Below are 15,456 nucleotides of genomic sequence, written 5' to 3'. Positions count from 1 at the left end.
TCACCGAGCTGTTCTCGCCGTTAGAAGTGCCAAGCCGCTCCAAATCGACAGCGCCCATAGTAGAGGCGCTCCGAGTCATGGTGCCCGGCCTGCTCTTCTCATTCACTTCCAACCCGGCAGTCTTAGTACGCGGGATCTTGGAGTCTCGACGGTGCGGTCCGGTTGGGACAGATGGCGCAGGGCTGCCCCCTTCGATAAGGTCTTCGTGTGAACCGTTGTTGCTAGCCTTCTTAGAGCCGGACCACCCGGAACCACGAGTGCGTGCGTCGTTGGCACGCTGGAGAGTAGCATTCTCGATCTTAAGAGCCCGGTAAGCTGTCTCTAGTTGCGAAATTTTGGCATGCGCATCAAAACTACCGGCTGCGATACCGGTACGGACGATGGTTTCAAGACGTTCGAGCTTCTTAGACTTTGCTTCGAGGCTGTTCTCAAGAGACTGGTATTCTTTCCAAAGCTCACGCTCGACCGATTTAACACGTGACTGGAAATTGCCTACTATAGACTCGATAGTCTTAACGGCGCCCATGAGGTTCTTGGCGAAACCGGGTAGCATGGTAGATACGGACTCTAGCGAAGGCAGGGCGCGCCCGTTTATGAGGCTATTGTCGTGGGCCCAATCAGTGCCGCATAAGGCCGAGAGACGCGTCCATAAAACGAGCAAGAGGTTATTGCGCTCGTTGAGCTGTTCCTTAAAAGAGGCCTCTAGCTGCGCGATCTTCTTCTTGTCCGCGGCGCGGCTAGTCTCGAGCTCTAGAATGCGCGTATCTTGGCTTGTGACCGTCCGCGACACATGTTGATGCGTACGCTGGAATGTCTCGAACTGATTCTTTGTGTTACGGTGGGCTTGACGTTCCTTGTCAAGCATCTCCGCTAGTCTGCGCGATTCGAGGCCGTGAGACTCTAGAAGGCTATCGCGCTGCTTAATTATGTGATCCTTCTCAAGCATGGAATTCTTAGTAGTATCAAGCTCGCGAACAGTATTCTCAAGCTCCCTCTGGAGTTTAGCAATGGACTATTCAATCGTTAGCAACATATTTCCAGAAGCTACACTTCATCTCTCGAGGGGCAACGTACCTTGAGTAGACTAGACCTGGTTCCATTCAAGTCTCCCAATGCCTCCCGCAGATTGTTCTCTAGCTCCATGAGTCTCTCTTTCCACTCGGTAGCCTCAACTTCTCTACTAGTCAAGTTCTTACGTAGTCGCCTAGCCTCGTCCTTAGAAGTGGAGACTTCGCGGTTGAGCTCGTTGAGGATATGCTGGACTTCTTCCTTCTCGCGGGTGGCCACGATCTCGCGTTGTTTTCGTTCATTGGCGAGGCGATGTTCTAACTCCTTAGTTCGATCACGCTCTTCTTTGATCGTCTGCTCGGCATTGGCGAGTGCAGCCTCGAGATCACCAATTCTTATTTTGTCCGCCTCTTGCTCCTCGCGCAGGAATGCGATCTCACCCTGGCTGGACTCTTGCTGAACTCCAAGTCGCTGGGCCTTATCATTCGATTCGAGAAGCTTAGCTTCAAGGTCTTCGGATTCCTTATTTGACTCGGAGAGCTCTTGTTCGAGCTGCTCTATTCTCCTGAGCTTCTTCTCTTGTTCGTCCTCTAGCCGGACAAGGGCCTCGCTCATCTGTCGCATCTCTTCCTGGAGGGCGTCAAAGTTCTCGGAACGATCTTGTAGCTCAATCTGCAGCCGTTGGATTTCGTCGGTCTTCTGGTCACTCTCAGCCTCCAAGGAATCGATCTCATCTTGGGCTTCCTTTCGTAGAATATCGAATTCGTTTTCTAGATCAGCATGTTCCTGTAGCACCTCGTCGCGTTCTCCTTGGATTTGCATCAAGTCATTCGTTAATCTCTGGTACTCCTCTTCAAGAAGGCTATTCTGTTCTTCAAGCTGTCTTTTAGCCTCGCTGCTAGCGTCTAGCTCCTGCATGCACGTCTGTAATTCGCGTTGAAGTTCCTGCTTCTCAAACTTTATCTCGTTGATCTTGTCACGATGCTCAGCAAGCTTATTCTCTAACTCCTCGCGGTCGGGATCCTCTTCGACAGTCATGGTAAGTCGCGTGCGACCACTGCCTCGTGAAGTCGACCGCTCATGACCACCAGCGCGGGATGCTGACCGATCAAGAAGACTATCGATAGTTGAAGGTGCTGGTCCTCCGCGACGCTGTGCCAACTTGAGATCTTCAATCTCCTGGTACAGTCTCTCTTTCTCGCGATTACGCGAAGTGAGCATAGACGTCTGCGCACCGACCTCTCTACGCAACTCGGCGTTTTCATGACGTAGTTGCTCACTCTCCCGACGGAGTTCTTCGACGAGAGTTGCCGACTGGCTGGACACGGTAGTAGGATCAATTTCTCCAGAGAGGCCAGAAACAGGTCGTGACCTCGACGGTGACGATGGCCTAGCTTTTCGCGTGATGTTGTAAATGTTAGTTGTATGGTGCATACCGCCACCCGGCGGAGCCGTTCCATTAATTTCCTGCTTCATCCGGAAAATCTCGTCTCGAAGTTTTCGATTTTCGTCGTCGGATTGTTCACGACGAGCTGTTTCTTGTTCGAGGAGGTCTTTCCATACATCAGCCTCCTCTTGGCGGCCAAGACCCTCACCAACGCGCTCACCGACGCGGTCTCCCATGGTCTTAACGGTCTCTGCCAGCCTCCTCTTCTCCACCTGGTTAGTCATGTTCTCGTTGCGGAGCTTCTCGATCTCGGTTTCGTATTCCTCCACCCGCTCTCTCAGGTATATCAACTCTTCCTCCCGTTCTTGGGCATCGGGATCGAATGCTGGGGTCGTCGCGCCATCCGAGGAGTATCCGCTCCTAGCAGTGCTGGGACGGTCTTCTTCGTTACGATCGCGAAGCTGTTTCTCCAGCTCCTTAACACGTCGCCTGAGGACTTTGTTATCCCGCTGAATAATTGCCAAGGAAGTCCTTAGCTCAACATTCTCCGAGATCATTTCCTTAATACCTTCTTCAGAGAGTTTGTCTAGGCGGTCAGAGAGGAACATAACCTTTAGCTTGAGATCAAAGTTCTCCTTAGACAGCCGCTCGATGGTGCTGGATTGCTCCTTGAGTGTTAGATTCTTGCCGCTACGTCCGGTCGTAGTAGTACTAGGCGCGGGCGTGTAGTTGGTCACTTTCCTATAGGGCTCGCGCATCGGTGTTGTCAGCCCACCCTTATTCTTATACTCCTTCGCCAGGGACTCGGGCACTTCAACGTTCCGGACGTGCCTGGCGATAACAGTATCGGTAGGTGCCATAAGAGAGTTCCTTTTCGCCTTCGGAGTCGCAAGGGGGTCAGCGCGGCGGTCAGGCATGGGACTCTCAACTTCTTCTAAGGGATCCAAAGCATCTGGTCGGATGGGGTCCGGAACTTCATCGAAGCCAGAGGCCATGCTCCCGATACTTACAGAGCGAGATAGACTCTGGCCGATACTTCGCGACATGCCAAATGCTGGCAGAGCTCCTCCGGATTGGAGGGCATAGTCGGCACCCAAGCCAACGGTGGCGTCGCTGTCGACATCCTCGTTGGAGGCGAAGGAAGAGGTGGAAGAGCGCTGACTCGCATTCCTACTACGAAGGTACTTGGGACGCTTACCAGTCTTTAGAGGGTTCCCCGGCGTATGTCCAGCAGCATCGGTAGGTAGTTTGCTCGAGTTTTGGTCGGACGTTTGGTGAATTGCGGAAGAATCAGCAGAGGAATCCTCTGACGGTACATCAAGGGCTGGGTTCTCGCGCGGCAAGGCCGATTCGTCATGCTCACTCTTCGGGTCTTCGTCGACAACTCTGCTAGCTCGGGATATCGCTCTGGACACGGTGCGAGCGGTGGCAGCGGTGGTAGGAGAAGACAGATTCTCCAGAGAAGAAGTGGTGTTGCCGAGTTCGGTGGTGTTGGAATCGTCGGGTTGACGTCGCGAAGAAGATTCATGTATCGGTGTGGTAGGGTTATCTGAATTGGGTCTAGTCACAGAAGGTACTGCATCGATATGGCGGTCAGGATGTGAATCTGGTTGGGTCTGCACCTCAGGCGGACGTGGTGGGTTGAGTGTAGATTCGGACGGTGACGGTGACGATGGCGGAGGCGGTGTGAGTTTCCTTATAGGCTTCCTCGCAGTCTTATCGAATAGGTAAGTATCGTCAATGCCAGCACCAGGACTACCGACCTGGATTGGCGATATGGGAGGTATAAAGCTTGACTCGAGGTTCTCAGCCAGGTGAGCTCTAACTTGCTGCTCTTCGGTGACAGAGTCGAGATGCTTGTCGTCATTATCGAAGCGTGTAGTTTCGACAAAGCTACTGTCATCAGGTGGTGTGCGAAGGTGAATAGGAGGGATATTTTCTTTCTTGGGCAAGGGAGTATTTGCGCCTGCGTTCGTGATTGTTTCTATTTCTGTTTCTGTTTCATTGCCTGTGCCTAAGCCTGCGCTCGCGCTCGAGTCCGCGCCCGAGTCTGCGACGGTAGTATTCTGAGCAGCAACCTCGACTTCGGAATGCGGTGCAGCCTCCTCGATAGAGCCCTGGTCCATGCGATTATCGTCTTCGGCCATTGTGTCGGCGGCCAACTAGAAGCCAACTAGGTAGGATATAATCTCGGGTAGTATCATGTATCGGACCAAGCTAAGAGTAGGTAAAATGCGGATATGTAGTATTATATTTGTTGCGAGCCGATGTCGTCAGCAGAATGTGTGAGGACGACACGTTAGCGACGCGAAGCAATGTCATATGTGTTGATTCGTGTTTGGCAAGGATCGAATTTTCATGTGGTTGTTGAGATTTGTGTGAAGGCGAAAGATTGAAAGGTGGAAGGGATATTCGGGTGTTGGGTGTTACAATGTAATAGTGTAAATTCTTTGACGGCGTTGACAAGAATTAATTGGCACTGGCAACCGCAACGACAACAATGCGCTGCTGCTGCTGTTGCTGTTGCTGCTGCTGCTGCTAATGCCTCTTCATTCGGACAGGGTAGCAACAACCTGGTTGAATTAATAAGGCTAAAAATCTTAAGATATTGATAAGTAGCCTTTTAAGCTTGTGCTTAGCAGCTTGGAGGGGTTGTTAGTGTCCTAAGCTTGTTTTAATGTTCCAATGTTTGTCGCTATTAATTCATCATCATGCCTGTCCGCATATCCCGTCTAATTGGTGGTGATGTGGTGAGAGAAAATAAGGTATGATGGTACTGTATGTAGATAGATTTTTTCACTCAGAAAATGATACATGTTCTTTTTTCCCTTCCCTTCCCATTTCCTTTCCCTTTCCTCCCGATTAATTGGATTAACGCTCAGATGCAGGATCCATTAGAAGATGCGCTCGGTCCCTTGTAGGTGACGGCAGGCCATTTGACTTAAACCATCAAAGCCTTAAAACGTTTCTTTTTTTTTAATTCAATTTAAAAACTTTAACTATATTAATAATAATTTTAAAAGTGCCGTTATAAAATATTAATAAAAGTTAAAGTGTAACGGTTATAAAGAAATTTCTTATAAAATAAAGTTAATAATAATTAAATAATAATTAAACTATAGTTAATTTTAAATTTAATAATAATTATTTAATATTAATTTAAAATTATTATTTAATTATCGCTTAATTATTATTTAATTATTATTTAACCATTATTTAATTATTATTTAACTATTATTTAACCATTACTTAACTATTATTTAATTATTATTTAATTATTACTTAATTATTATTTATTATTTTCTTTATTATATAAAAAGAATTTAATTTATAAAGTGCGATTTAAAAAGTTTATATAACCGAAATAATTAATGAAAAATAAATTAATAATTAATTATTATATAATATAAATTTAACTTAATATTTTATAATAATTATATTAAATTTTAAAATAATAACTTTATTCGGTTAATATTATATAAATTAAACCGATTAAAATCTTATTTTTTTTAAGATTAATTACATTTTTATAATTTATAACGAAATATAATAAGGGTAAATAATTTTTTTAAATTAATTTATTATTATATTATTTTAAATTATATTTTAATTAAGCTTTTTTTCGGCATATTTTATTAACCTTTCGAAATTAAAAAACCTTTTATATTATTTAATATAACTTTATTTTTATTATTATTTCTTTTAACTTATATATTAACATTAAGTTAATCCGGTAAATTAAATTAATTTAGCGTATTATTTTAATTTTAAAATTTAATTTTTTAACTATTTCCTTTTTTTATACCCGATAAATTTAAAATAATTTTATTAAACTTATTATTTATAACTTAAGTTTCTTTATTTTTTTTCGATACGGGCTTAATTATAGCGGGTATAAATAAAAAAATAAAATAACGTAAAAATAAAAGGGCATTAATTAATATTTCGTTAAAATTTAACGTTAATTAGGATACATTTAAATTTAATACCCCTATATTAAATAACAAATCATTTAAAATAAACGCAAAAAAACTATTACCTTCTTATTCGTTTTCTTTAACATTAAAATTTTCATTATTAATAAAATTTTTTAACTTTATAATATTAAAATAATATAAAAATAATAACATTTCCTTTATTTTATTTTAAAATACACTTTCACTTTTTATAATAAAATATAAATTAAATAAACCATTTAATAAATATTTTATTTATTAAGTAATAAAATTATATTTCTTAATATAACGTAAATTTTTTATTATTATAATTTAAATTATTAATTAAAATAATTAAACTTTAATTATTAATTTAATTTATATAATATTTTTTAATTTATTAATAATATAATTAATATTTTTAACTTTATAGTTACATAAACCATAATTAAATAATATTAATTAAATATTTTAAATTAAAGTTTCGGAATAATTTATTTTAATTCGTTTATAAATAATGTATTTCGTTAATTTTAAATTAAAACGAATTTACGTAAAACATTATAAAATTATATTAATTTAAGTTTAATTTTATTTAATAATAATTTAATAATAAATATATTAATTATTTATAATAATTTTTAAAAATAAAATAAATATAACTAAATTTAATTAAATTATTTTATATATTAACCTTAACTTAATATATAATCCATTATTATTAAATATATTAAATAAACCTATATTAACGTAAAAATTACATTAATATTACTAAAATTAAAATTATTAAAAAAACATTATAATTTAACTTATATTAAATTTATATTATTATTTTTATTAAACTTTTAACCATATATTAAATTAAAATTAAAAATTATTTTCATTATATATTTATTTAAAATTAATTATTATTTAATATAATATTAACTTTAACTAAGCTTATATTTTTTTGTTATATTTAAAAATAAAAATAAAATTATTCGGAACGCCTATTAATTATAACGCGTTAATATTAATATAATTATAAATTTGTAAACATTTTTACGCACATTTTATTTAACGGTAATACCTTAAATGTTCCAACCGCTTTTAACACGCATTTAATATTTTAATAAAACGATTAATATTAATTTAACAATAACTTAATATTAAGGTTAAATAAATACCTTCTAAAATTTAACTAATAACGTTTTAATTAAAAATTAAACTTATTTATTATAAGTAATAATTTAATAACATTATTTTATTTATTTTAATATACCGTGAAAATAATTAAACTTTAAATACGGATTTTAAACGTTTTAAATAATAATAAAATCTAAATATTAAATTAATATTAATTTAACAATACTTAACTATAAATTAAACATATTAAAATAAACCGTTATTTCATACCTTTAATTACACTAAGTTTATTTTTATTATAAATATTATTATTAACTTAAAAACCTTTATATTCATTATTAAATAATAATTAAATAATAATTAAATAATACATATAATAAAAACTTACTAATAATTAAACTTTTATAAAAATTTTCCCTTTTTTAATTATTAAACATTTACTTTTACTTAATTTAATTTAAATTAATATCGTGTAAAAATATTATTAATTTAAAATTAAAAAATTCATTTATAAATTACCTATATAAATTAATAAAAAAAATAACGTTAAATTTATTATATAATCCGTGCTAAATCTACTTTATTTATAAACTATAAAGAAAAATTACGGTTCGAATAATACATATATTACTATATAAATCTACGTATAATTTAAAGTATTTCTTAAACCTAAACTCCATAATTACTTATATCAAACCTTCCCCTATATTTAATTAATTATTTTTTATCTAAAATATATTACCAATCTTTATAAAACATATAATTTAAAATCGCATTTAAATACTTATTATATAAAATATATTCCATTATTTAAACTTTAGGTTTAATAACGTTATTTAAGTTTAAATTTAATTTTTTAATTAAATTATAATATATTAATATTAAAATCCTTAAAATCTTAAAAACCCCGCACCGATAAACATTTAACTTTTAATTAAATTAACACTTATAAACTTACATTTAAAAAATTATAACTACAAGGGTTTTAAACCTTTAAATTATAATTTAATTAAAATAAAATATTTTTAATTTAAAGGTAATTTATTAAAATAAAACGCTTATTTAAAGGTTAAGATATTAAAATTTAATATATAAAGTTAATTAAAAATATACTTATATTTATTTATAAATTTATATAATAAATAATATATTATTAATTTAAAAACTTTAAAATAGTAGTTATATATTTTAATAATTAAAGTTTAATATAAATTAAATTTAATTAAAATTATAACCGTATAAATTTACCCTTATTATTATTAATATATATTAATATATAAAATGTAATTAAATGTTTTTATAAAGGTATAAATTTAATATTATTATCATGCTTTAATTTTTTATAACCTTATAATTTTAATAATAAAAAATTTTTTAATTATTAATATTAAACTTAAAATAATATTAAATTTACTATATAGCCCGTGTTAAATTTACTATATTTAGTTATAACTAAAAACTACGATTTAAATAATATATATAATATTATATAAATTTAAATATAAATTTAAATACTCTTAAAACCTTAATTTTTCTATCGTTTATTTTAAAAACTATTTAATTTTAATTAATTCTTTCTTAATTAATACGGTTTTAAAAGCTTTATAAAACATATCATTTAAAATCACATTTAAAGTTTAATTAAATAAATAAAATTACACCTTAAAAAGCCTTAATTTAATTAAATTATTTATAATTAAATTTAAACCTTTATTTTAATTATAATAACTTTATTAAAATTTTTAAAATTATTATTTTAATATTAATTTTAACTTTAAACTAAACTAATTTTCTTAAACCACACATGCAAAACATGTAATTAAATATTTAAATAAAACTTTCATTTAATTTACTTAAAATATAAATTTTATTTAAATTAAAAATAATTTAATCGAAAAATAATTATATCAAATGTTAAATTTTTAAAGCCTTAGCGGGAATTATATTTAAGTTTATATATAAATTTATATAATAAATAATATACTATTTAAATCCGGATCTTTAATATATTAACTATATATAATAAATTTAATATTACTTATATTAATATAATTTATAATTAACTATAACTTATTTTCCCTATAAAAAAATTTTATTCATTTTTACTTAAATAAATATATTTTTAAAATTTTATTTATAAACTATTTATTTTAAAAAATATTAATAATTTTTTAAATTTTATTATTATAAAAAATCCACGTATTAAACTTTTCGAAAGTAAAGTTACGCGTCGGCTTTTTAATTATATTCCTATATATAATCCGTGGTATAAAAAAATTAACTTAATTAATTTAATAATAAATATAATTTATTTAAATAATAATAAAGTTTATTATCTTATATTATATTAATATTTATTATATTATAAAAAATAATAATTAAAATATAAATAAAAAAAAAAATTAATAATATTTAATTTATTATTATTTTTTTTAATAACTTTATTTTTATTAATTGTTATTATTTTTATTACTTAAGTAATAAAAACTTAACCGAAACGGTAAATTTAAACTTAATTATTTTAATAACATTAAAATTAATAAAATAAAATAAAATAATAATAATAATAATAACTATAATATTAAATTAATTTTCTTACTTTTATTAAGTTATTAAAGCTTACCCTAAACTTTTAATTATTATAATAAGTTATATCGGGTCATTAAAATTTTAATTAATTTTAATCTAACTTATATTATTCTTTAACACGAAGTTAATTAATTTATTAAAAACCACATATAAAATTAACTTAACCCTTTTACACTTAAATAAAACCAAGGTTTAAATGTTTATTATAATTTAACTCCCCTTTAAATAAATATTTATTAATTTTTTAATCGAAATTGCTTTATTCTTTTTTTAATACTTATTACCAATTTTCGTAATATTTATTAATTAATTATTTATACGTTTATATTAATTAAAGCTTCTAACTAAATTAATTAACATTTTTAATATATTAACATTAACAATCATTATATTCGTTTAATAAAATTCCTCGTAAATTTTTTACGCGTTTTATTTAATTTATTTACTTAATTATAACTATATAACTTTTTAATAATATAAAAATCAAATATAAATTTCGCTTTACATAATAAATTAATAATAATAATAATATATATAATAATATTATTAATATAAAAACGAAAAATATACTTAAATTTCGGAATTTAAATATTACTACTTCTTAAATAACTTAAATAATAAAAAAAAAATGCGCTACTTCCTAAATAACCCAAGTAATAAAAAAGAAACGCGCTTATATTATTAATAAGGAAAATAATTTCAATATATCTTTAATAAATTTTTTTAATCTTATAATAAACAATAATATTTTTAATTTTTATAGTTACAATAATAACAATAATTATAGCGACATTAACAAGATTTCAAATAATCTTACGCATAATTATTTACGATTACTAAGGTATTTTTAAACGTTTCGATGAATATATACTACAATTCCCTATCTTTTCGTAATAAAAACTTATGCTTCCTAAATAAATCATCTTTAATATTAAACTTATCTACCTTAATTTTAAATCTTATTAATGAAAATAATTCCGTTAAAACTAATATTAATAATGTTTATTAATGTCTATTTTAATATAATATATTTAATAATAAATATAAAAAATTTAATTAAAATATTATAAATAATAAATAAAATATTTTATATTACTAATCCACGGGCTTTATATAATATTATAAATAATAAACATATTCATTTAAAATATATTTTATAATAACATATATATAATACATAACTTTTATAAAATTAAATATATTATTAATTTAAAAATTAATTAATATTTTTTAAAATTAAAATAAAAATTATAAAATATATTAATATATATAATAACTTAAAATATATTAAGTTTTATTTAAAGTTATATAGGGTTAGTTATAATTTATAATTATTTTAATTATTTTTAAAGCGATTATAAAATATATAAATATATATATATATATTTCGTTTAAAATTTAATTTTATATTTTAATATTTAAAATTACTTTCTTAATTATAACATATTAAAAATTATTTATTTTAATTATTACTTAATTATTATTTAATTATCATTTAATTATTATTAAATTATTATTAAATTATTTTTAAACTATTATTAAATTATTATTAAATTATTATTTATTAATATAAATATAATTATTAATTTTATTTAAATATTAATATATAAGGAATATATTTTAATATTATTTATCGTTAAGTAATAAAATATTAAATTTATTAAAAAATAAATTAAATATAAATTAATATTTATAATTAATTAAATTAATAAATTAATATATAATATAAAATATTTAATTAAAAATTATAAACTATAAAAAAGTTATTAAAAATCTTTAAATATAAATTAAACTTATAAACTTTTTTATATAATTATAAATTCATTTTATTATTTTAAAATATTATTTAAATAACTTTTTAATAAACTTAAATAACATACCCTTAAGTTAAGTTTTATTACATTAATTAAATTTTAAACCTTTTATATATTATTATTATTATATTCCTTATTAACATTTAACCGTTTATTCTTTTAAAAGTTTAAACAAGTTATTAATATATTATTTTTAAAAAAATCCTTTAAAAATTAATTAACCCTTCGCTTTTAAATGCTAATCTTTTTTAAAGTTTAAAGCTTAAAATTAACTAAGATTTTATCTTTAACATTTTATACCATGGAAAGCTTATTATTAAATATTTAATTCTTCGTTTTAACATGGTTTTATTCGATTAATCCTTAATTAATCTTATTTCTTTTTACTTTTAATAAAATTAACCGCTTTTTAAAAATTTTTTTTACGCTAAAAAACTTATTAAATAAATTAAATAAAAAAATTAAATTAATTATTATTATAACATTCAATTATTTTAACTCGCACGATTTTAACTTTATTATTATACCGTCAAACTACTATTTATTAACGTATAATTAAATAAAATATATTATATAAATGAATTAATTTACCGCTAATTTTTTTTTTTATAAACTTTATAATGTTAAGGTTTATAATTTTTACTTTACCATTATCCTATTAAACTATAACTTATATATTAACCATATTTAAATAAAATTTAATATAAAAAAAAATTAACTTACCGCTAATTCTTTTTTTTATAAACCTTATAATAAGGATCTTAAATTAAAGGAACCTTTCCGCGGCTTATCGCAAGTCTTCTATTAAAATATTAACGTGGATAGTAAAAATAAAAATTAACTTAATAAAAATAATACTTATTTTTTAAAGAAATTTAATAATGGTATTTTTTTTATAAAAATTAATATATAAGTATTATATAAATAATTCTTAATATAATTATTATTTAAATTCTATAATATAATATTAAAATTAATAATAATAAACAATATTATAATATCGTAATTTATAAGTTTTATTATATTAACTTTCGTATTAAATATCTTTACTTAAATACATTATATAAATCGTATTTTTTTATTTTTAAAAAATTCTTATATAATAAATACAAAACAAAATAATATATGTTTTATAAAAAATTCTTAAAAAAATATATTTCTAAACTTATAATTTTATTTAATTAAAATATTAATCCGATTAATTATTTATATATATTAATTTTATCTTAAAAAAAATCCTTATAACATACGTTATCTTTTTAAAATAATTAATATAAATATCTTTAAATTATTAAAATTATTAATAAAATATTAATAAATAAATGTTAAAAATTAAATCGAAATATCATATTTTATTCGGTTCATTATTAAAATTAATAAAGATTTCTTTTTTCTATACTTTTTCTTAATTATATTAAATCCATTTAAAGTTTTATAATTAATATTTTTATTATATTTAATAAGGTTTTTATTCTTTTAAAACGAATCCAGGTTATAATAATAAATATTACTTTTTAAATTATTTAACCTTATACGCTACCACGTTCCCTTAATTATAACTTTTTTTCCACTTAAAAAATTAATAAGTTTTTAATGTTTTTCAACATTTACTTACTTAAGCCTTATAATGTAAATTATAATATTATCAATATTAAAAAAATATTAATTAAAAATAAGTTATAAACCTTAACTTTTACCCAAGCTTTTACCTATTTACATAAAAATAAATTTATAAAATAAAAATTTACAAAAATAACATTAATCGTGATACCCCTTAAAACTAATCTTATAAATATATTAATAATTAATACCAAGTTTCTTTAAACATTACTTAAGAATTACTTAAACAAAATCCATTAAATATTAATCTTTACGCTTTAACATTATTATAAATATAAATAAAAAAATGGAAAAAAAACTTAAAATAATATAAAATAATAATAAAAATAATAAAAAAAACTTTAATTATTAATATTAAAACATGGGAATTTATTATATAATTAATTACTTAAAATAATAATTAAATTAATATAAAATTAACACAATCTTTTCTAATCCTTTATTTTCGTTTACCATATCTACTTACTTACTTACGTAAATCGTCATTTATTATTATTTTTTTATTAAATTAAATAATAATTTTATTTTACCTTACCGCCGCGCCGTCCCTTTTTAAATAACTAAATTAACTAAATGTTTTCTTATTTAATAAATAAAATAAATAAGCTATAAAATAATATATTATTATTAAAAAATAAAAAAATAAGTGGCTTTTATAATTAATTATTTATTATATATAAAATATTATATTATTTTTTTTATATGTAAATATTATATAAAATTATTAATAATAAATATAATTTTACATTTAAAACTTACGTATTTTTTACGTTTAACTTTTTTTCGATTTTTTTTTAAGAAATATATAAGTTAACCCGGCGTTATACGGGATGTGATTTATTTTATATAATATAATAAACCGAAATATATTTACCATTTTATTTAATCCTAAATTTAATCTTTGGAAATTAATATTCGGAATTTAACCCTTATAATATTTATCGGTAATTAAAATAATAACGCAAAAATACCTAAGTAATTAAAAACTCCTTAAGCGATAATATTATTATTTTTATACCCGTCAAGTTTATATTATAACATAAGTTCATTATTAAATTTATAAAAAAAAAAAAAAAAAAAAAAAATATATTATAATTTATTTCATTTCAATATACTTTTATTTCATTACTACTTATTATAAAAGTTTAAATCTTAAAAAAATAACTTATATATATAGTTAAATAATAAAATTAAAAAATTAATAATAAAAATAAAATTAAATAATTAAATACACTTTTAAACTTAATAAATTAATTTATATTAAAATAAATTTAAAATTTATAACAAGCCGTTTATTAATCCGTTATTAATAAAAAATCTTAATCCTTAAATATAAAATCTTCTGCGGCTTATTCGGAAATAAACCTAATGTTATACCTAACATAATAATAAAAAACTTTAAATTAAAAAATAATTTCCGTATATTTATATACTTCCTTTAAATTATTAGATTTGGTTTTATAACATAAGTATCTAAAAAATTTATACCTAACTATAACAAGTAAATAATAAAAATATTTAATATAATCTTTTTTAAAAATTTAAAATTTTTTAATAATAAAAATAAACCACCTTAAATATTCCGGGATTATAATTTTATGATAAAATTCCACAACTTTATTACACCAAAAATTAAATGGTAAACCTAAACAAACAAAATTATCGTGAATATTATTAACTACATTAATTAAAAAAAATAAAGTTTTTAAAATTTTTATAGCGTTAAAAAATCTTTAAAATATTTACTTAAATTTTTCTTAAAAATTATTTATTCTATACAATTGGTTTTTAAAATATTCACTTGTTAACTATTCCCGAAATAATATTAAACTTATATATTAAGCATAATTTTTTAAATCTTTATTCAAACTTTTAAAAATTTCGATTTATTAAAATATAAATATAAAAATAATTTAAAAATTTTTAAATATGTTAGTAATAATTAATTTGGCTTATTTATTTAAACGTTTAATATGTT

General features: G+C 25.8%; 1 protein-coding gene across 1 annotated transcript; it reads right to left on the bottom strand.

Annotated features, from left to right (window-relative positions):
* Positions 1-679: 679 nt before the first annotated feature.
* Positions 680-4,835, bottom strand: F4807DRAFT_169359 (uncharacterized protein). Its single transcript, XM_047993444.1, has one exon. It carries the CDS (start codon positions 4,540-4,542, stop codon positions 1,045-1,047), a length of 3,498 nt encoding a protein of 1,165 aa, XP_047852404.1. The 5' UTR covers positions 4,543-4,835; the 3' UTR covers positions 680-1,044.
* Positions 4,836-15,456: the final 10,621 nt, after the last annotated feature.

This window comes from Annulohypoxylon truncatum (genome assembly GCF_022578515.1).
Source record: "Annulohypoxylon truncatum strain CBS 140777 unplaced genomic scaffold F4807scaffold_25, whole genome shotgun sequence".
In the NCBI taxonomy this organism is placed as follows: domain Eukaryota; kingdom Fungi; phylum Ascomycota; class Sordariomycetes; order Xylariales; family Hypoxylaceae; genus Annulohypoxylon; species Annulohypoxylon truncatum.
This window is presented reverse-complemented; position numbering and strand designations above follow the sequence as displayed.

Coding starts and splice junctions, on each gene's coding strand:
- F4807DRAFT_169359 (XM_047993444.1), bottom strand. CDS start 4,542: ATGGCCGAAGACGATAATCGCATGGACCAGGGCTCTATCGAGGAGGCT.